This window comes from Dermacentor albipictus, chromosome 2 (assembly GCF_038994185.2).
Source record: "Dermacentor albipictus isolate Rhodes 1998 colony chromosome 2, USDA_Dalb.pri_finalv2, whole genome shotgun sequence".
In the NCBI taxonomy this organism is placed as follows: Eukaryota; Metazoa; Arthropoda; class Arachnida; order Ixodida; family Ixodidae; genus Dermacentor; species Dermacentor albipictus.
In genome coordinates, this window is record NC_091822.1 from 28,055,808 (window position 1) to 28,076,161 (window position 20,354).

The 20,354-nt window shown below is 46.9% G+C and overlaps 1 protein-coding gene across 7 annotated transcripts in view; it reads right to left on the reverse strand.

Moving 5' to 3' along the window:
* LOC139055901 (uncharacterized) overlaps positions 1 to 20,354 on the reverse strand; it is a 127,212-nt gene that overhangs the window by 25,529 nt on the left and 81,329 nt on the right. For 4 of the 7 annotated variants that reach the window (XR_011511987.1, XR_011511988.1, XR_011511989.1 and 1 more), the window contains 2 exons: positions 11,344 to 11,629; positions 9,037 to 10,287 (listed from right to left, as the gene is read on the reverse strand). The exons of 1 other annotated variant lie outside the window; for it this stretch is intronic. Coding sequence is in view for 1 of the 6 variants with exons in the window: in XM_070533535.1 (XP_070389636.1) it covers positions 15,549 to 15,611 (63 nt within the window). In the remaining 5 variants the exon portion in view is untranslated. Of the gene's footprint in view, positions 1 to 9,036; positions 10,288 to 11,343; positions 11,630 to 11,772; positions 11,931 to 15,386; positions 15,612 to 20,354 lie in introns of those variants that run through there. 2 more of the 7 variants (XR_011511986.1, XM_070533535.1) reach the window with 2 other exon arrangements.

The following is a 20,354-nucleotide window of genomic DNA, read 5'->3' on the forward strand; positions in this document are numbered from 1 at the left end:
CTCCGAATACATGTAGTAAGGCTTATTGTGTAACTCGTGATAGGAGAACGACGTACTGCGCTCCGTGTTCTGGCCCGTTCGAGTATGCCTTTTTTTAAATAAGTTTACCTCATCTACGGAAATAAACTCCCAGTTCCGTTCCCCATCCTTTCGACCTCGTACGTTTCACGAAAGAAGCAACCCTTATTCAGGAAAACCCGGACGACGGCGTGGGAGCACTCCGCCTCCGTTTCACGGTCTGGTTGCTTAGGCGAGCTACCCGTTACGAGGCGCACCGGTAGCGTAGGCTAGAGAGAGCGACCCTCTGCCTGAGGGCAGACTACGTGGCTACGACCCCCGAATCCTAAAGCGCAAACAGTTGGACTTTTTTATACACCTGTCACGCAGCATTGGCTTTGACAGTCATAGACAGTCAATAGAGCATCAGTCGCGGCCTCTTTGGTTGACTTCATATAAAAGCGCGCACGTATTTACCTGCGGCACGAGCCGACAATGTCCATCTTAGCAGCCCACATGTCGATCATAGTGGCAATGATACCCAACTACCGTTCTCGTTTTTCTTCAGCAGACGTAGTGAACGCGCTTGTCATGCTTTCAGCCAACTTGCTTGTCTGATCTTCGACTTCGTTTGACTTGGTTATCAGAGTCGACAAGTTGGTGATCAAAGGCATGGTGTGAAATGAAGGATCACATATTCCAACGTATATAATGCGAAATATTGATGGTACAGAAGTAGGTTTACCGCTCTTTTTTCCTCATTCTTTATTATCGCCATTGACATCATGTTAAAATTCTATAAGGTTTCGCGCTGCGGCAGCGCAGAGTGATAATGGCATAAACGTCAACAAAAGTCCGTGGTTAGAAATTACATTACATTTGCCATGTCACGTGTGTATTTATCAGGCCAATAATCTGGAACGTCACGCACAGCAGATGAACATCTCACAAAGGGAATCTGACAAGCACGCTGTTTCTTGGCGCATGCGCAGAAAATACGGAACCAGACAACGTGCAAAAGACAGCGCTCGCCGTGCACTGTTTATCGATGTCTGGCTGAAAATAACGAACTACAGAAGCAGAGCCATTCGCAACCACTAAAAATTGGTATACCTTTATTAATCAGGGACCGCTCTTCCACTCCAATACCACCAGCCTGGATTTAGCTGGGTCAGCCTAGAACCGCTCTGTCAAATGGTCCAAGAGAGGCCATAACCATTGTACATCTGCTCCCATTTGTGACTCTAATTGTAATTTCTGTAAGACCACACACGTCAGCGAACTCACTGCAATTTCCTTCTTTCCTTCCCTCCGCTCTCTCCCTGTTATCTTTGTTTTCCCTCTTTCCCGCTCCCCCGGTGTAGGGTAGCCAACCGGACGTGATTCTGGTTAACCTCCCTACCTTCTTCTTATCTATATCCCTCCCTCCCCCTCCCACGTCAGACCCTTCAGAGCTCACCGTTTAGCGTCGTTTCGTCATTTGTCATGCCTGAAAAATTGTCAAAATACCGCGTGGACATGAGTAAAGAACAGCTCAAAGCGAAACCAATATTCAGAACCCAAAGAAGCGATGAAAAATTACCTCCTTCTAGGCACAGGTTAATAAGGGAAGCGCACCTCGGTCGTCACTCAGGTGGATCCGACTCCTTCTTGTAATTCAAAACGCAAGCGGTGATTCCTACGTAATTCAATTTTCGTTTGGCTTCTGCCGTGTTTACGAAGAATCAAAGCTGGTGACGCCTCAGCAAAAGAACGGGTCAGTGGAATGTCCTCCAGCAGACCGAATTTGCTCAGCAATCATACAAATACGCGCAAAATATTATCTGCAAGTTTTGCATTCATGCAAAAAAAAATGGCTGTGGCTTAGGTAAGGTTAAGCCCAGGATGCGAAGCATACTAGCCTTTATTTTAGTTGTTGAACCACTGTTTAGCCTGGTGAACTGCTGTTGCTTGGCTATATTTGGTTCGGCTAGACGAAGAAACAACTCATGCATTACTTCTTCGCCTTCAAGAGTGGAACGCGACAGCGTTCCCGTCGACCCGCCAAGGGGTGTAAGACAATGGGCTACAGGGCAGCGACTACGCGCCCCGCATTGGACGCGGTGAGCGTCGAGCAAAGCAGCGTTCGGCGCGGCAACGAAATGTGCGCCTGAGCAAGAGACGCACGCCTTAGAAACAGCGCGTTTCTAAGGCAACACCGCATTCACTAGAGGCGCTTTTGTACCGCTTTGAAGCGTTGTACTCGTGGCTCAGTGGTAGCGTCTCCGTCCCACACTCCGGAGACCCTGGTTCGATTCCCACCCAGCCCGTCTTGCAAGAGTTGAGCCAAAGCCACTTCTCCTCTGTCGTGACGTCACGGTGTCACGTGATTTCATGGTCACCGCCGCGCCTGAGGAGCTGGGTTGAGCCCTCGTAATATGCTTCGCATAAAAATGAAAGCCAAGCACTAAAATTTAATGAAGCGAAATTCCTGTCTAGCTTCGTCTAGGATCAGTCGGCTCATTGGCAACTTTCACCAGTTATGTTGATTTTCTCATGGCACTGCACTAAAATGCTCCGCGCCAAACAAAAGCTATATGTAGTAGAAAGAAACTGCGGATGATTTTTCGCTTTGTCTTATAGCTTTTTTAAAAGGGTTGCGCTTGCTTCTTTTATGAATACTGCCACAAAAGTGTGCTTGCCTCAAGTTCACGGAGCAACAGATGATTCCGTCCCGCTGTTCTTCCTCGATCTGCCACACCACACAGCCTGACATCACGCTTTGTTAACTTTCTCCGGTATTTACCAACATTACCGGAACATTCTAGGTCACAGAAAAAAAGAATTTTTAACCGAGAACTTACACGCAAACTTGCACACACCCGCCATGGTTGCTCAGTGGCTATGGTGTTGGGCTGCTGAGCACGAGGTCACGGGATCGAATCCCGGCCACGGCGGCCGCATTTAGATGGGGGCGAAATGCGAAAACACCCGTGCACTTAGATTTAGGTGCACGTTAAAGAACCCCAGGTGGTCAAAATTTCCGGGGTTCCCTACTACGGCGTGCCTCATATTCAGAAAATGGTTTTGGCACGTAAAACCCCAGAATTAAAAAAAGAAATACACGTGTATTGAGAGCGGTAAGAGAAGACTTTCAGAATCGAAGCCGAAGCGATAACAGTGAAAGCACTGCCCGTTGACGAAGAAGTTAAGTAACTAAATACAAATTTCGGATGCCAAGAAAGAAATTGGCGAAATCACATTTATTTCTGCACATAATTGCGTCAAGCTATTAATCAGTAGGCTGCAAGAGAGAGAGAAATATACAAAAATCGTTGAATTCTCTGTTGGCTGCCAGCAAAATGGCGACCCTTTATTGTGAACACTCAAGCTAGCCCAACTGTCCACCCACTGCGCAAGACCACAGCATTCACTCGTTCGCAGAGAAAACAGCAAGATGAGTTCCGTAAGTGCCATTTAGATACAAACCGACGGCTTCAGTCTGGCCATGACTGGCCTCACGCTGTGGGCAACCATGGTCCCTAAATACGTGCTATGACCATCACGCGTTACCGTGGCATGTCATAGGGAATTATATCATCAACAATATAATAATAATAATTGGGGTTTTACGTGCCAAAACCACTTTCTGATTATGAGGCACGCCGTAGTGGAGGACTCCGGAAATTTTGACCACCTGGGGTTCTTTAACGTGCACCTAAATCTAAGCACACGGGTGTTTTCGCATTTCGCCCCCATCGAAATGCGGCCGCCGTGGCCGGGATTCGATCCCGCGACCTCGTGCTCAGCAGCCCAACACCATAGCCACTGAGCAACCACGGCGGGTATCAACAATATCCATGGGGGCTGGTAATTTGAGGGAAATAAACAGAGTTCGAAGAAATTATAGATTTGAAAAGAATATTGAACGCGTCTGCGCCTGCTTCGCTACATATGACGTCAATGAGGGACACCAGAACATTGCGCTGACGTCATTACTGACTACGTACCAGTGTAATTGCTGTACGTTCACTTGTGTACATTAAGCGCACGCATTCGCGGACAGATCATGGTGATCTTACGCTTCAAATCACGTGACTGGACTAGAAAGACGAGATGATTTTTTTTGCAAGCAGATGCTTTCTATAGGTGTTGTAAAGTGGCGACTAAGGTAGGTAATGCTCATTTATTGCTTTTTTTTCTTCAAGTAAGCAATAGCGCCGCACACATAAGCGGCAACTCCTTCCGGCAAGCGACCTGTCCTGGTCGGGAAAACATGCGGAGGGCAGCCGACACAGGCCGCGTACAAAAAATATTGTTTCGATCATCCCCGTGTATCCAACTTCCCAGTCTCTAAATCACTCTGTCTGCAGCAGCTCCTTAGGTGGGACATCGAAATCCACCACAGGATAGCGGGAGTGCAGAAATGAAGTCAACAACAGAATAAGTATAACAATTTTTGAAACAATACCGCTCGTAAACAGTGCGCAACTGACAGTCAAACACATTTCGTGAACTGTCTGTTGTTGGAAATGTTTTTCTGTAACATGCTATATATTGTTGTTTGGCTTCTGTAGGTCGTATTCATACAATCGAAGCGTCGAATATTCTAGAGTGACCCACCGTTGTAGCTAAGTAGCTTTGGCGTTACTCTGCTAATCTCGAAGTCGCCGGTTCCATCTCTGCCATGGGTCCGACTTTCGAGGGGAGCGAAATCAAAGAATGCTATTGTAAATTGCATTTGCATGCACATCAATGAGCTCGAGGTGCGAAAATTAATTTGAAGTACTCCACTGTACGGCATGCTTCATCTTGAAATCGTGTTTTGGGGCACGTAATACCGAAGAATTTGTTTTTATTTGCTAGAGTCTGTTTTTTTTCGTGCATGCAACACATGTATTTGCAAATCTTGTGTTCATCTCGTTTGAGGTTGCAAGCTTGTTCGAAGTCACCGCAGAAGTCTAGGTGGGTGACGGAGCTCTGACGAGTAACACTGAATTCCTAAGACCCTGTTTCCATTCTCGAGAAATGAAAACGCTTGCTCCTCGGTTCATTCAATAATTCATTCTTTTGTCAACAAAAGTACTGCTTATCCTCAGCACAATAAAAACTAAAATGCAAATAAATGTTTTCGTAAGGACTTCGGTATTAAACGACGACGTCTAAAAGAAAAAGCTTAGAGTGCGCCAATTACATCCTTTAGTGCATAATTATTGACAAATTGAAACTTGGCGCCACCACGCAGAATGTTCAGGAAGATTTTATAGGTTACACGTAATTTAACTTTTGCGGAACAAGTAATAGATAGGTAAAAAAAGAACCTGCACTTTCAGCTTCCGCGACTGTGGACTGAGAGAGAAACTAAACTTTTTAGAGAATTTGAAATGAATCAGTGAATTTCAAACATCTTCATTTTAAGTAATTTATATGGAGCGTGTCTCGTGCACGAAGTCATACAGAAGTACGTGTTAGTGCGCCAGAAAGAAAAAGTGCACGCAAGCTGTTTAGATGTTTAGAGTCCTCTTGAGAAACCAATAGCAATGCTGTGTTCTCTGACATCCAATAGGACTAATGAAATTAGCTAATTTTTATCGCTTGCTCTAATTGTCAACATGTCAATAGAATTGTAAGAAACGATAGCAGTGCCAGTGATGTCCTGTACTCGTCTTTCCCGCGTTTGTTTGCGCTACAATGGCTTCAAACTTATATGAGGTGTTCAGATTTCCTGAGAAGCGAGAAAGCACATGTAATATGAAAAATACTACGTGACCAAGCACTCCTGCGCGCGTGATAGCAGCTTCGGTAAACTGCCTGAGACGGAAAGCAAGATGAACAAGATTTCAATCTATAATACACATACGAGGGAAGATTGGCACTTTCGGTAGGAAGATTAGCACTGCACAAAGAAATACCCCATTCCTGTTTTGAGTTCGTGATGTCTTGCATAAGTATTAATGCGAAAGCATTATGTCCCCCTGAGGCAGAACAACAGGTGTTGTAGGCAACGAGTGGCACCAAAAGACGTCAGCACCAGTGACGTCACCAGCGTCTTGTATGACGTCAGTAGAAATACAGAATTAAGCTTAGATGAATTATAAGTAAAGAGACTGAAGAGGGAGTGAAGTGAATTAAGGTAAAGCCAAATGAATGTAGGTGAAATAAACTGCGTTGAGGTGCATTCAATCAGATTAATGTGGTTTAAAGTGAAATAAGGTGGATTAAGGTTGGTACAAATGAGACCAAGGTGGAGTAAAGTGGATCAAGGCTGGTATTAAATTGAGCAAGGTCGATTAGGGGGTATTCAGATCGAGATGTGAAGGACTCGTGACTTCGTATGACGCTACGTATGAGGATCTAATTAATTAGAAAAGTCATAATGTTTTGACAATAATAATCACGTTAGGTTACTTAAGTCAATGACCATTTTTTTCAACTATACTGTTTAAATGAGTTGCGCAATGGTTTCCTTGCGGTGGTGAAATGCACCTTCGTCGTCGATCATCAATTGTAGGTCAAACAGAGAACCCATTGGAGCCCGTTTCGCTTTCAAACGTCATGACCAAAGATTGTAAAAAAAATTTACCTTGAATGTATCTCATACGAATAGACGATGGCTTACATGCCTGTTCCTTTTAATCTGTTATTCGTCACTTTTGTTTCTCTCTTGACATTCTAACGGCTAAACATTGAATGTCAGCTGAACCTTTGCACAGCTACGGTGGCGCAAGCTGACGCCATCCTGATGCAACACAGCCTGTGGGGCAGTTATCTTTAAGTGCAGCTTCTCTTATCAACAAGAATGATGAAACATCAGAATGAACGCAGGTTGTAAGCATGATAACCGATATAATAAACATCCCTTTTTAAACAGGCGCCAGAATGCTGTTCTCAAACTCAGTTCTAATGGGATACAGAGAAAAGCAAAGGAAAGACAGGGAGGTTCACCAGAGGTTATCTCCTGTTGGCTACCCTGTACTGGGGTAGGGGCAAAGAGATGCGATAGGTGAAAGAGAGAAACGAAGAAAAAGAAAAAAAAAATCTAAACAGTATACACATGATACCCACGAACACTTTCATTGTGTGTGCACTATCACGCAGTCTGAGAAGGCGTTCCTAGTATTACGCATTGTCACCGTCGAATCCTACGTCACACAGTGTGCAGTCACAATTTGTCAGAAAGCCCCGTGTCTATTAAGAACCGCAGTAGCACCTTCATACCAGATCACGCTGATGTTCGCGTAGGCCTGTTTCCAAGGGTGTTGTTTCCTGTTATTGGGCGCTTGTCCAGTTTAGTGGCTGCAGTGATCTGGCTGTGCCCAAGCTGCGAGCGAGCAAACAGTCACCTAGTGCTTTCGATGTGTGGGAAAACTCACACAGCTTCGATGTATCACTTGCCCGACTGAAATGCTTATGTCAAGGTTTTCTTTGATAGCTTTATCGGTATGGCGCGAAAATGAAAACAGTGGCATGATTTCGTGCCAGCTCGCGCTACACGTGTAATCGGAATAGTGTTTCGAAAAAAGTGACCTTGCTTATCTACCTTGGCAACCGCCTGCAAGTCACAAACTGTCGGCTTTCGTGTTTTTTGAAGTGTTTAAGCAAACACAAATGGTAATGGGTGAAACTGGTTAAGACATTATGATACCTTTCGTATGTGGAAGCTGCTGCGTTTTTGTGCCGTTTGCTTTCCGTGTAGTCCTGCAGACGCACCAGGGTGGCCCTTCTTGGGATCATATGGAGGCCGAGAATGTAATTATCAAAATTGTTGGCATCATTCTAACACTGAATGCTACGTTAAATGCCTCTAAGTTCGTTTCTGTGCACCATAAAAGCAAGCAGGAGTTATGTATTATTCTGCATGCCTCTTATTTTCTGCGTCATGGCCAAACCACGGTTAATACAATGTTCCAAGAATTCGACTTATTGGAATAATTCGACAAAAGCGCTTTCGAAAATGTAATAAAGGAGCTTCGGTGGTCGGGACGTCCAGTGATAACTGGAACTGAAAGCGGTAATATAGGACACTGGTAGTTTAACGCAGTACAACCAAGAAGATCAAGTTCAACTATGCGCTTTACACAGCAGCAACTGCCACAACCGACATGTAAGCGTGTTTATCGGTTCATTCCTCCCTCAAACGTGCTGAAAAAAAATCGGATATATTTTGACTACACTCGCCGCCTATTCTCTCGTAAAGATCAGCAGCTTTTCGGGCAGACGCGCCAGTAGAATTACGATCACTCGCTTTGATGTCAGGACGCAGTTTCCCCACCATTATGAATTAAATTCTGGCGTAAGCAGCACGCCCACCCTGAAGTATCGAAACGAGGGAGTTCATGCTCAAAGCTATCTCCCCCGACGCCAAATGTCTGTCGAAACAAGCTGCTCCAACAGTAGATGTTCCGATTGCGTGTGTTATTAGAGCTTTGAATACACCATTCATCGGCGGCGGAGTGCAACAAACTTGCCGAAAATGGGGTTTAAAGTAATAAGCGAAGGCCTGAACAGTGCGAACGTTTAACTTTTTTCGGGCATTTCAGATGCAGGGCAACATACAGTACTATAGTGTAGTATCCACTACGAACGTCGCCTTGTATTTATTCACAATGGCAGTCGCACAGCAATATTAGGGAGAAAACATCGAGGTAGGCGCAATAATGTCAGAAACCACTCGAGGAGCCCATTGTTGAGGAATATCAACTTTATTAGTACAATAAATTAATAATAATACCAGTAAAATCCAATAAAACCCAATAAAATTTATTAAAATCCAATCAAAGCCAGTAAAATCGTAATACGTTGACAGTTACAAAGTACAGCAAATTATTTAAACAAGGAATTTCGCACATCTAATTTTATTTAGGCGACAGGATATAAAAAGTTCGCTGAGCTCATGTCACACACATGGGAAGTGGTAAGGACAATCCGGCAGTGCGTTACACGTTTAGTGATGACAAAGGTTAAGGTCCTCCTTTGATCCACGGTACATTTCTTCATCGTGGAGAAAGATACGGAGCATTAGCTTTCCGTCTCCGAGGGAACGGTCAAACTTCAGCGAGGCCATTTTTTTTTACTAAAACGTAAGTGAAAGTGTACCAATGACTCAATAATACACTCGCAGCGACAACAGTCGATATCAGAAGTGAACAAATTACATTGCCCTTCTGCAGTAGTCACCGCCCTCACTTGTCAAATAGGCGGCAAACACCTAGAGTCCTCCAGTATGCCGAAAAGCGCAATCTCCAGAGTGAGAAAAGCGACATTAGCGCAACAAGGTTTACATACGGCAAACGTAAATAAAGTACGTGTCCATCATGCGCCACACTAATTTGAGCAAACTTGTTCCTCGGTCCCTGATACTGAATGAGGGCGTCACAGTTTTACAAGGTCTGCAGATAAGTCACATATTTGATTGTTTGAATTCAGGTGGCTGTAGTAGTGGTCAAATGCCGTACGCCACCGTGCAAAGTCTCAGAATAGGCAATTACACTGCTGGCATCAGGATAAGAGGGGGAACTTGGCGCAAGTATTCCAGAACATCGCGTGACTGGTCGGCTACGTGATACAACTTTCGAAGCATCATCGCCTTTTCAGAGTGCAACAACAGCGACGACGACGTGCTCGCTTCCTCCGACGGAAGTTGCCGATACATCAGCTGGTCCGACACAGTCGACGAAATCGTGGAGATGATTTGATCCACCTGGCCTTTTAAATTCTGCTCGCATGCTCCGAGCTCACGAGTGATCTTGACTTGACTTCCTGGCTTCTCACTTGTTCTGTAAGGTCATTCAACTGACTGAGTCACTGTTAGCAGTGGTTGCCATGTAATTGCCTATTGTGAGACTTTGCACGGTGGCGTTCGGCATTTGACCACTACGCTATCAACTACAGCCACACGAATTCAAGCAATTAAATATGGCTTATCTGCTGACCCTGGAAAACTGACGCCCTCATTCAGTATCAGGGACCAAGGAACAAGTTTGCTCAAATTAGTGCGGCACAGGATGGACACGTGCTTTACGCTTTACATTGGTCGGGGTTGAGGCATCCCAACAGCGCTTTCACGTCTTCAAGGGCAGCGTTCACTTATTCATGGTCAGTGCTGTAGGTTGCCTGGACTCGGCGATCGCGAAAGAAACACGGCCAGTGCATCCGGCCACGTAGTGCGTTGACAGGTCTCTGTGCTGGACTCCCATCGCCGCATCGGAAGCACTGCGCAGTGTGAAACCTGCACTCGCTCTCCTAGTGTTCGAACACGCGTTCCATGGCGCCCGTGTACTCGCAGCCGTTCGCTTCGCTCCAGCGATACACCTTTCAAAGAAAAAAGTAATGACAACACAATTTTATGGGTACACAATAATTTTTACTAAAGGCGTGTTGTATCGCTGCCCTTAACAATTACAACATACATTTACACGAAATCTTGTTTGGACCAATGTAGGCGTGTAATTCTACAGGGAAGTAAGTATGCTCAAGATAACCAGGCACTATCTGTCGCTGTCTAAACATTAAACAGGCATCATACATGAATATTAGGTCAGCGTGAATCACATTAATGCTGCTTCTAATATTCTAATATGAAGGAAGCCAGTGTTGCACAAAAGGCAGGCTTGATAAGCAAGTATCGAGCGAGAAAGCGACGATACTCCTATTATTTCTGCCCCGGCGCAACTACGCCTACACCAGCATGCTTGAGTATAGTGGAGACCGCAATCATATTCTTATTTGCTAGCTTCCTTCACAAGTATATGCGTTACCAACGAGGGTCCTAAATAGCTGTTATAGACCAGTTGGTTGGGAAAAGGGTGGCCGGTTGTGGAATACAGTCCTAAAGAAAGAATTCCACAAAAATGTAACGTCGGAAGAACGCTATTGCGTATGAGAATGACGAGTAAATATTCGTTTGAGATATACCCTACTTTTTCTCATGTTTCATTGCGAAGTTCCAAAGACGGAAAGCTGATGTTTGAACAGACAGAGATTGTTATCACTAATTGAAACCGACCAATTTCTTCTTGAATTTCACATCGAACCGACAACGCGGGCACGTCAGTTTGTCGTCACAGATGTTAAAGCACTGCGATATTTATTTAGGTATTTTGCTCTGTCAAACTAAGAAAAGAATAAATATCGACTTCCCACAGAATATTTCACTTGAGCCTACAGGCAGCTTCTGTTATATTGTGTTAGTTTTGTTACACACTACAAGCGAACATTTACTCAAGGTGCAAGGGAGATGAAAGTTCGGCAATAGCAAAACGGGCACTCCTCTAGTTACGCATGTAGATAGGGCAACTATTGCTAATGCACAATTTGCTTGCCTCATTCAAAAACCCAACAACAGAAATAATTTTTGTTCTTCCTCACCTTCAAGGTGCTCGCTTTCCTACTAGGTAATTCATAACCGAAGCACTCCGCTTGTTCAACTTTCTCTTCATACAATGGACACTGGCCAACGCCCCCTTGGAAACTGCCTGCGCGGCAAGATTGGCACAGAGAGTGTGAGCACGGCAACAGCACCGCCCATGTTGGCATCATGCGGCAGAGGCCGCATACACGTGAACTGGGAATCTCGTCGACGAAGCGCGCCTCGAGAGCGGTGCACCCGTCCTTGTCCAGGATGCGGCATTCCGGTGTTTTCCAGGCACGAATCCTGCGTTTGCACAAGAGCGCATTGGCTTTCTGGCGAACTGTATGGCTACTGAGCGTCTGATGCACTTTGGCTAAAGCAGCAACAGGGAAATATAAAGTGATTCCTGCAAGGCTATCGCGTACAATGGCGAGCACTTAACGCACCTTGACCTTTGCAACGCTGCACCGAACAAGTGTTTGCTTACGGACGGCGACAGCCGTTCCTTATAACTACCATGGATGCGGCAGCAGCAGGTGCATATATATATTTAGCTTGTTTTGTTATCACGTGCCATCGTCTGGCTATTCGCAATGGCTAAGCAACTGAGAAACGACCAGAAAATGACAATTTTTTTGTCCTCGGCCAGCATATCGCCCGTTGTGAAGAAAGCTTCGACGTCTAAGATAATATCACCGAAACAAGAAACCAATCCGCCTTTTTCGACGCCAAACTGCGCATGCGCAGCGCCCATGCGGCTGAGAACAGAAGCAATTTGGCAGGCACACGGTCGGACTTGACTCTCCTCCGAGTTAGCGGAATAGGGCCGTGGCAGGCGCTGCAGTTGTCAGTGGAATAGGGTGCCAGCCGTTTCTCTTAGGCTCTTACAGACCGGTACATATCCGTGCCTTGCTGTTCTACACGGTTTACACCGACGTATATCGCGACGACGCCTGCCCATCCAGCGGGAAGTCCTCCACTCTAGCACACATGTTCCGAGATTGCGGGTTGAAATACCTCAAGCTCCGAAGGGAGGAGTGGGAGTCACGTTTACGTAGCCCCGCTCTAGACAAGCGAATCATGGCTGTACGGCATGCCCATGACTGGGCCGGTGGGCTAGACCTGCCGGTCCCTACGTGGAACTAGCCGGGTGGACGACGAGTTCGCGTCATCGGCGCGGAATTCCAATATAAAGTTCTTTCACTCATTTGTCAGCCTTGCCATTCTCTTTGCCGCGCGCACGGAACGCCTTTCGAACATTATTGCCATCGAAATTTGGCGCGATGCCAATGTCGTGTCTCGCTTAAGGCTGCACCTCCGGTTACCATCCCGGCAAGGCAATGCGGATTTTCCGATTTCCGTCGGTAAAACGCGATCGACAGCGCTTTGAAGCCAGGATTTCGGCATCATCTTGTGTCAGGTATGTATTGGCATATGCAATTTACCTCTCCGTTTTTGTCATTACTGACTCATACGAATAATATCGACGAAGACGCAAATTTACTATATTTGAGCCAGCGAAACACACGATCTCTGAGCTCGCGCGACCTGGTCGAGTGAAACGGGAAGTTATTTTTTTTCTATCGTGTCTGTGCGTCCATCGCTAGAACGCCGTCATCTCTCAACTTAACACTGTGCACACTTGCAGCTCTATAAACGCTCAGCGAATGCTCGTGTTGTCGGCGTAGTTATCTGTATGAGCCAAGCTCACCTGAACTGCCGGGCTGACATGGAACAACATATCGTGCACTGTGGAAGTAGCTAATAGTGCTAGTCAGCAATCGTTGCTAGTTGTTTCGTCATTCTTGTCGGCACCAAGTAAAGTATTATTTACTTGCAGAAGGCTTTTATCTTCGTTTAGCGAATCGGGATGTAATACGCTATGTACAAAGGCTCATTTTTCTGTGGGGTATGTTCTGGAATCGAGTGGCGCATCTTACTGTGTAACTAACACATTTCAGGGGCGCCTTCACTGTCGCCCAGACGTCTGGACTTCATACTGACACATGTACTTGTTCATCTTTTTCGGGTTACCAATTTTCACCGTCAAACAAATGTTATCGCTCAGCGCGGGACGCTTGCGCATGTATCGGAAGTGTCTTCAGTGTAATCGATCGTGCTGTCCGCTGGGTGCCGTCACCGAACCTTGCGTAATCTGATTGGATTTATGCGCGACACAAATGGTGTAGAACTTTTTGGAAGACACACGGGTCCCAGCGATTACACTCGAACGTTCGATGGCTGACGTGTAAAAGCTGACCCGCTTGACCCACTGATAACATTTCGACGATTGCCGACTGTGTTTGCCGCTATTATTGTGCTTTAGGTATAGCCTGCATTGTGGGCACAGGTTCGGCCAGTAAAAGTTAGTTTCGTCATTAACAGTATTGCTGGAAGAAATTGCCGAAGCCCAGCAGCGCGCCCAGCTTGCTAGGCTTTCGACGACGCCTCCGGGGCGCACGATCCTAGAGAAGCTGGACTTTGCTCAAGGAGACATAGAAAAAGACTTTGCGGATCTCCCACGCGACATCCGCGCCAAGATCACGGTCCGCCCTATGCACAGAAACGCACACCCCGAAAACAACAGGCGCAGACGACGAGCGAGAGGACAATTCCTTCTTAACCAAGCCTTGGCGAACCGTGAACGCTCAGCTTTTGAGGACGCGGCGGCGTACGCGGGAAACAAAGCTTTCGCAGTGGTGGTTGTGGACGGCCGCGGATCCACAAGATGTGTAGCCACGGTAATTGCAAGGAAGCCTGAACAGGCCGAACAGGTTGCGATCGCTGTTGCGCTCACCGACGAGAATCTTTACCTTATCTACAGCAGCTCCATAGCCGCTATCAGAGCTTTCCAAAAGGGCACGGTCTGCGCACAGGCTCTCAGAATTGTTTCAAAGAAAGAGATTAAGAACCACGTCATATACTGGTTCCCGGCACACTTAGGGACAAAGTTCGGCGACGACCCACACCTTCACCCACGCGGCTTCACCCGACCACTCGGAGAATAAGGACGCCGCCACTACATACATTGAAATCGCTAAACACTACCATCTGCAACGTAGACAGTATAGCACGCCACACCACATGCTCACTCGAGCTCAAGCGGTTACACTCAGCATGCTCCAAACAGACATACCCCACGCAAAACAGATTACACCATTACATGCCTGAGCTCTACGACAAGTCTTACTGCAGCATTTGCAATACATCCCCTAACGTATATCATTTACTCTGGCCATGCTCGCAAGCTCACATAAGCTGCGAACAGGACAAGTGCAAGTTTGAAGAAGCAATCCGGAGTGAAGAACTCGCTCCCCAACTCTGGGCCGTCCAGGTGGTCCACGACGCCGCCAGGAAACTCAACCTCCCGGTGCCGTCGTGGGAGACGCCCACTCCATGAGAGCCCAAAGCTCTCGCGGCCTGCAGGATCTGAATAAAGGTGATTTCTTTCCTTCCTTCCTTCCTACTGTGTTCTTTACCGTCACTACTAAGTGACAATACCGACGCTGTTTGTGTACGCGCACCAGCTCAAAAAAAGAAAGGACGCGGTCAACCGCTATGTTCGTACCGCGGCGCGTTCTAAGAGGCAAACAAGCGCCCAGAAACAGGAGGTATCACCGATGTCGGTCATTCAGACCATGCTTTTTGGCGTTTTTGTAAATGTACACACACTTTATTTGGGTAGAATATATTTGGGTAAGACCCGTGTCCTTAGATTTAGGTGCATGTTAAAGAACCTCAGGTGGTCAAAATTTCCGGAGTCTTCAACTACGGTGTTACTCATAATCAGAAAGTGATTTCGGCACGTAAAACCCCATAATTTAAGTTTAATTCTTTTTATTTGGGCAAATATCGTACGCAACTCGGCATTCTGTTGACCTCCCCACTGCCTGTGTATGTACGCACGCTTAGCACATGGCACAACACAACGGAAGACATGCAGTGGTGAAACGTGATATTCGCCATAAGAACTACACCTCCTGCCCTATTTGAGTCACGCGTTTTTCGTGCGTACTCACGCTGTTTTATTATTTATTCACTTTACGCCACAGGTGCAGCGGTTCCAAGCGAAGAAGGAACTTGTAAAGCGTTGCCGAAGCTCTTCTTCCAGCCTTTCCCCAGGCTGAAGAAACCTCCTAGTACAAAGCATTCACCAGCGGGCTCGATGGCTGGCTGACGATGACAAAATATGACGGCGCAGGCACTTTGTTTCGGTTTTGTCTCACACGCTGCTTGTTTGGCCACGAGTCTTGCATGCGGTGGCTGTGGCAGCGGGAAACGGCGCCTGCAAAATTGTTTTTTGTGGCCACCGCACAATGGCGTCACAATGCATCGCAAAAGGCGGATTACGCGAATGCATGACGTAACAGTTGTGCGAAAAGCCGCTAGGTGGAGAGATGTAATGTAGGAAAATAAGACCTAAACCCATACGTAGCGATTGCTCAAAAGGAACCCCATACGTGTTTCTGAAAAGAAAAAGCCTCGCAGTTGAAGAAAAATGGGTCCTGGTCCGGCACCAGGACATGCGTGCATGCGTCCATCCTTGCACCAAGTCCACCGCTGGTACACGGGTGTTCTCGCATCTCTCCCATCGAACTGCGCCAACCGTGGCCAGGACCGACATTTTGTTAAAAAACGTGAACAGAACACTTCATTTTTACCGGAAGTTTGACTGCGCTTATCTCAAAGCTGGCGGTGCTGTTAAAATTTGCATCAAGTGGGTGAGCTTTTGAAATCATTGGCTTCAGTTGCTGTATATTGAATGCGCTAACGCAATTTGTCGAATACGGATTCATTGAAATGTTGTTATTAGTCAATTATGCGCATTGATATCCCTTGTAGGCAATGTATACCTCTGAGTATTTCAGCTCAATAGGCATATTTGTGCGGAACTCCATACGCGATCTTAAATAAAAGTCATAATAACCACGTTATAATATAAGACGCACTATAATGTCGTGTCCATCTGTTGTAGCAGTTGCCCACTGTGGCATCCGAAATACGCGCACACGCGGCTCGGATCTCTGAGACTCGATGACGTGGAACGCACTACCCAAATTTTGAAGCTCTGAAACAGTGCTATTACGCAGTTATTATTGCATTCTGCTCCTCACTTATCATTACTAAATGGTCGTGGGCTCGATCCCCAGGGGTAGTAGTGGGTGAGCTTGGCTTTCCCTGCGATATATGAAAAATCAGAAGCGTAGCATAAAGAGGTAACCATTCGAGTACGGTGCAATGGCAAAGGCAGGCAAAGCAAACCAAGCTTGAAGCTATTGCGGTAAACCACAGCGCCGATAAACAACCAATGCGATTCGATACTTATTGTCGCGCGCGACCTAATCTTTCGGGGCAACGGCGATCGACTAAAACGTGACTGCAAGGAAACGATGTAATGTCAGAAAGCTCACTCGCGACCACAGAAAGGGATCCGAGACTTCTGCAAATACTTCAGTGCGCATAGACCGCATGTCACTTTCCGCCAAAACGGGGGGAGGGTGCTTCATTTCGCCACAACCGTTATCTTATAAAGTTGGCTTGTTGTGTATGGTATTTAGTAGAGCATTCCTGCAAACGGTATGTACAACTAGCCGGAAATTATGCGAGAAGACACAGACAGAGAAACAAGGGGAGTGCTGGAAGCGCCATGTAGATGTAAGCTGACAATACTTTCTTGAGGCTAACCACCTTTTCCTCTATGCAGTAGGCAACCATGGTCCCTCCTTAGATATGTGCTGTGGCCGTCACGTGTTATCGGGTTGTGTCGTCTGGTAATAGATTATCAAATTCAAATTTACTGTTTGTTATTGCATTGCCATGGATACTCAAATTCAACAAGAGGGGACACTCGGCGAAAACTGGCAGCAGGAATCACGTCGCGCCTAGTGATCGCCCTATCCGATAGCTGGCGCGGGTATTGGAAAAAATACGAAACCTATTTACAGACAACGTTTCATTTAATTTCTTTATTAATTCCCACTAAAACTAAAGAAGGAAGGAAGGAAAAAGTAGAGAAGGAAGGCAGGGAGGTTAACCAGTTTAGCTTACCCGTTTGCTACGCTACACATGGGAGCGGGATGAGGGGGATCAAATATGGGGAAGAGAGAGAGGGGTTCTATACCAAGGCGCACACATCGTTAGTTACAGTCTGTCACTTTTGCGCGGTACGTGACATCACTGTCACGGCCGCTTGTCCACGCCCGTCTCCTTCATAAACCAAAGTAGTCCCTTCGTCGCCTTCAGCTGCGATGTCTGCTGTCGGCGATATGTGAAAATAAATGCAACTGACAATGGTCTATTGTAAAGGTGCGCTAGAACGGACGCCAGGGACTGTCTCTGAACATTATATTCAGGACAGTCGCACAGGATGTGTTCCAGCGTCTTCTCGCAAACACAGGCATTGCAGAGAGCGTTGTCGGTCATTCACATGCGAAACGAGTAAGATTTCGTGAAGGCCACCCCTAGCCATAAGCGATAAAGCAGGGTGGCCTCGCTTCGGCGGAATCCAGTTGTCCAGCTGGCATACAAAGATGCATCAAGGAGGGCAAGTCATGTTGACGATTGCTCCGGTTGGTCTGGCTGCTTGGTGTGCACCACAGAGAGAGCGCGGTCTCCCGTGCAAGCACGCGAAGTCTGCTGGTTGCGTCGGACCGTGAAAGGGGTATGGCCTCTTCCTGTGTGTCTTCATGAGCTGTCCGAGTGGGTTTATCGGTGTCTTCATTTCCTATGACGCCGCAGTGACTTGGCAGCCAATAAAACATCACGTGATGTCCTTTCTCAGGTAATGCGTGGAGTAGGCATCTAATATCGAGCACGAGCTGTTCAAATGGTCAGCGACGCAGAGCTGATAGCACAGATTGTAGGGCGGCCTTTGAGTCACTGAAAATTGACCATTGTCCAGGTGGATCCCGATTGACGAAATAAAGTGCAGCGCGAAGAGCAGCTAGTTCCGAACATGAAGATGTCGTTGGGTGGTCAGTCATAAAGCTGATGGTAAGACCTCTTGCTGGGACGACCACAGCACCAGACGAACACTGGATGTTTGTGGAACCATCAGTATAAATATGTGCACTGTCCGAGTATCTCTCGTGCAGAAGAAGCAGAGACAGTTGTTTCAGCACAGCCGGTGACAGCTCAGACTTTTTCCCGATTCCTGGTACGGTGAGATGGACTGTGGGGTTGACAAGACACCAAGGGTTTAACGATGGGTTAGATGCAGCGGTGAAGCCCGAGGGAAGTTTGTCGCTTTACTTGACGATAGGTTTAGAGAATGATGCTAGGTGCCTGTCTGAAGGTAGTGTTTCAAGGTGGTGATAGGGGGGGACGTGCAAAATACCTGGTGTGCGTTCTCAGGACTTCCACCATGATGTGAGTTTGCAATTGGATGGCCCCGAGCAATCGCAAGAGTTGCCTTTGTTGACGTGTATCTGGGCAAACTAAGGCAAACTCTGAGTGCTTGAGCTTGTGCTGCCTGTAGAACACGAATATTTGTTTTGCAGGTATTCTTCAGTACAGGTAGACTATATCTTAAAAAACCGAGAAAGAGAGCTCTTTAGAGTCTCAGCACTGCGTCTACTGACATCCCCCACGTCTTGCTTGTCAGGTATTTAAACAACTGGGAGGTTACTGTCAGGCGCCGTTTCATGTAGGCCACGTGCGGGCTCCAACAGAGGCCTCGGTCGATAATTACGTCAAGAAAGCTGTGGGTTCCGACATAAGAAATGGTCCGCCCATTGATTGAGATGCATAAGGCGTCATTTGTTTGCGAGGAAATGCCACTAGAGCGTATTTTTCTGGTGATATGCTGAGACCTTGTTCACACAAGTAGCTCGCTGTCAAAGTAGCCGCTCTTTGAAGCCCTGCACATATCTGAGGGCGTGTCACTGCCGAAGTCCAGACACACATGTTGTCTGCGTATATTGAAATTTTGGTGGTAGTTGGCAAGTATTCAGCAAGCCCAATAAGAACGAGGTTGAATAGCGTCGGGCTGAGAGCACCGCGTTGAGGAACGCCCCTGCTGGTATAGCGTCGCGTAGTTAGGCCATCGTCAGTTAACACATAGAATGATCTTGCAGATAGGTAACTTGCAAACCACAAAAATACTCGACCACCTAGGCCAACCATCACAAGAGCGTAGAGAATGGCCTCATGTAATACGTTATCGTATGCGCCTTTCACATCTTGGAATAAAGCTGCAGATAAACGCTTACGGGACCTTTCCTGCTGGACATATGAAACGAGATACACTAGATTGTCGATGGAAGAGCGGTCACGTCGGAAACCAGCCATGGAATTCCGATAAATCTTGTAGTGTTTAAGGTACCATTCCAGGGGGCCAAGGATCATCCGTTCCATTATCTTTCCTACACAGATGGCCAGCGCTATTGGGTGGTAAGAGGAGAGCTCTAGTGGGGATTTGCCCTGCTTCAAGAGTGGCACCAGGTGGCTTACTTTCCATTCGTCAGGAACATTTCCCTCCTGCCATGAGGTGTTGTAGAGACTCAACAATTCTCTCCTTGTGGATTCTGCGACATAGCACAAAGCTCGGCATGATATACCATCTTGACCCGGAGATGAAGAGCGCTTGCAGAGAGCTAGTGCCGCCGCGAGCTCCTTCATTGTAAAAGGAAGGTCCATGCGGCAATCACGGCAGTGGGGGACGTCATCTCGGGCTGGAGGATCTGGACGAGTCGCTTTGTCTGCCGCCCGCGAACAAAAGTCTTCTGCGACACCGATGTCTTGCCGCCCTTGGAAGACTTCGAGCCCCTTGAATGGAAAACACTGTTCCGGAAGGCAACGGAGACCTTGCACCGTTTTCCAAATGTGAGACAGTGGTTTGCGGGGGTCGAGTGTCTGGCAAAACGTTGCCCAACCTTCCTATGCTAATCTATCCATTCGACGCTGAGTCTTCTTCGGCATTCTCCTGGCTACCCTAAGGTCATGAATTGATTTTGTGCGCCGATATCGACGTTCCGCCTGGCGACGAAGTGCTCGAAGTCGCTCTAATTCAATGTCGAAGTCGTTTCGC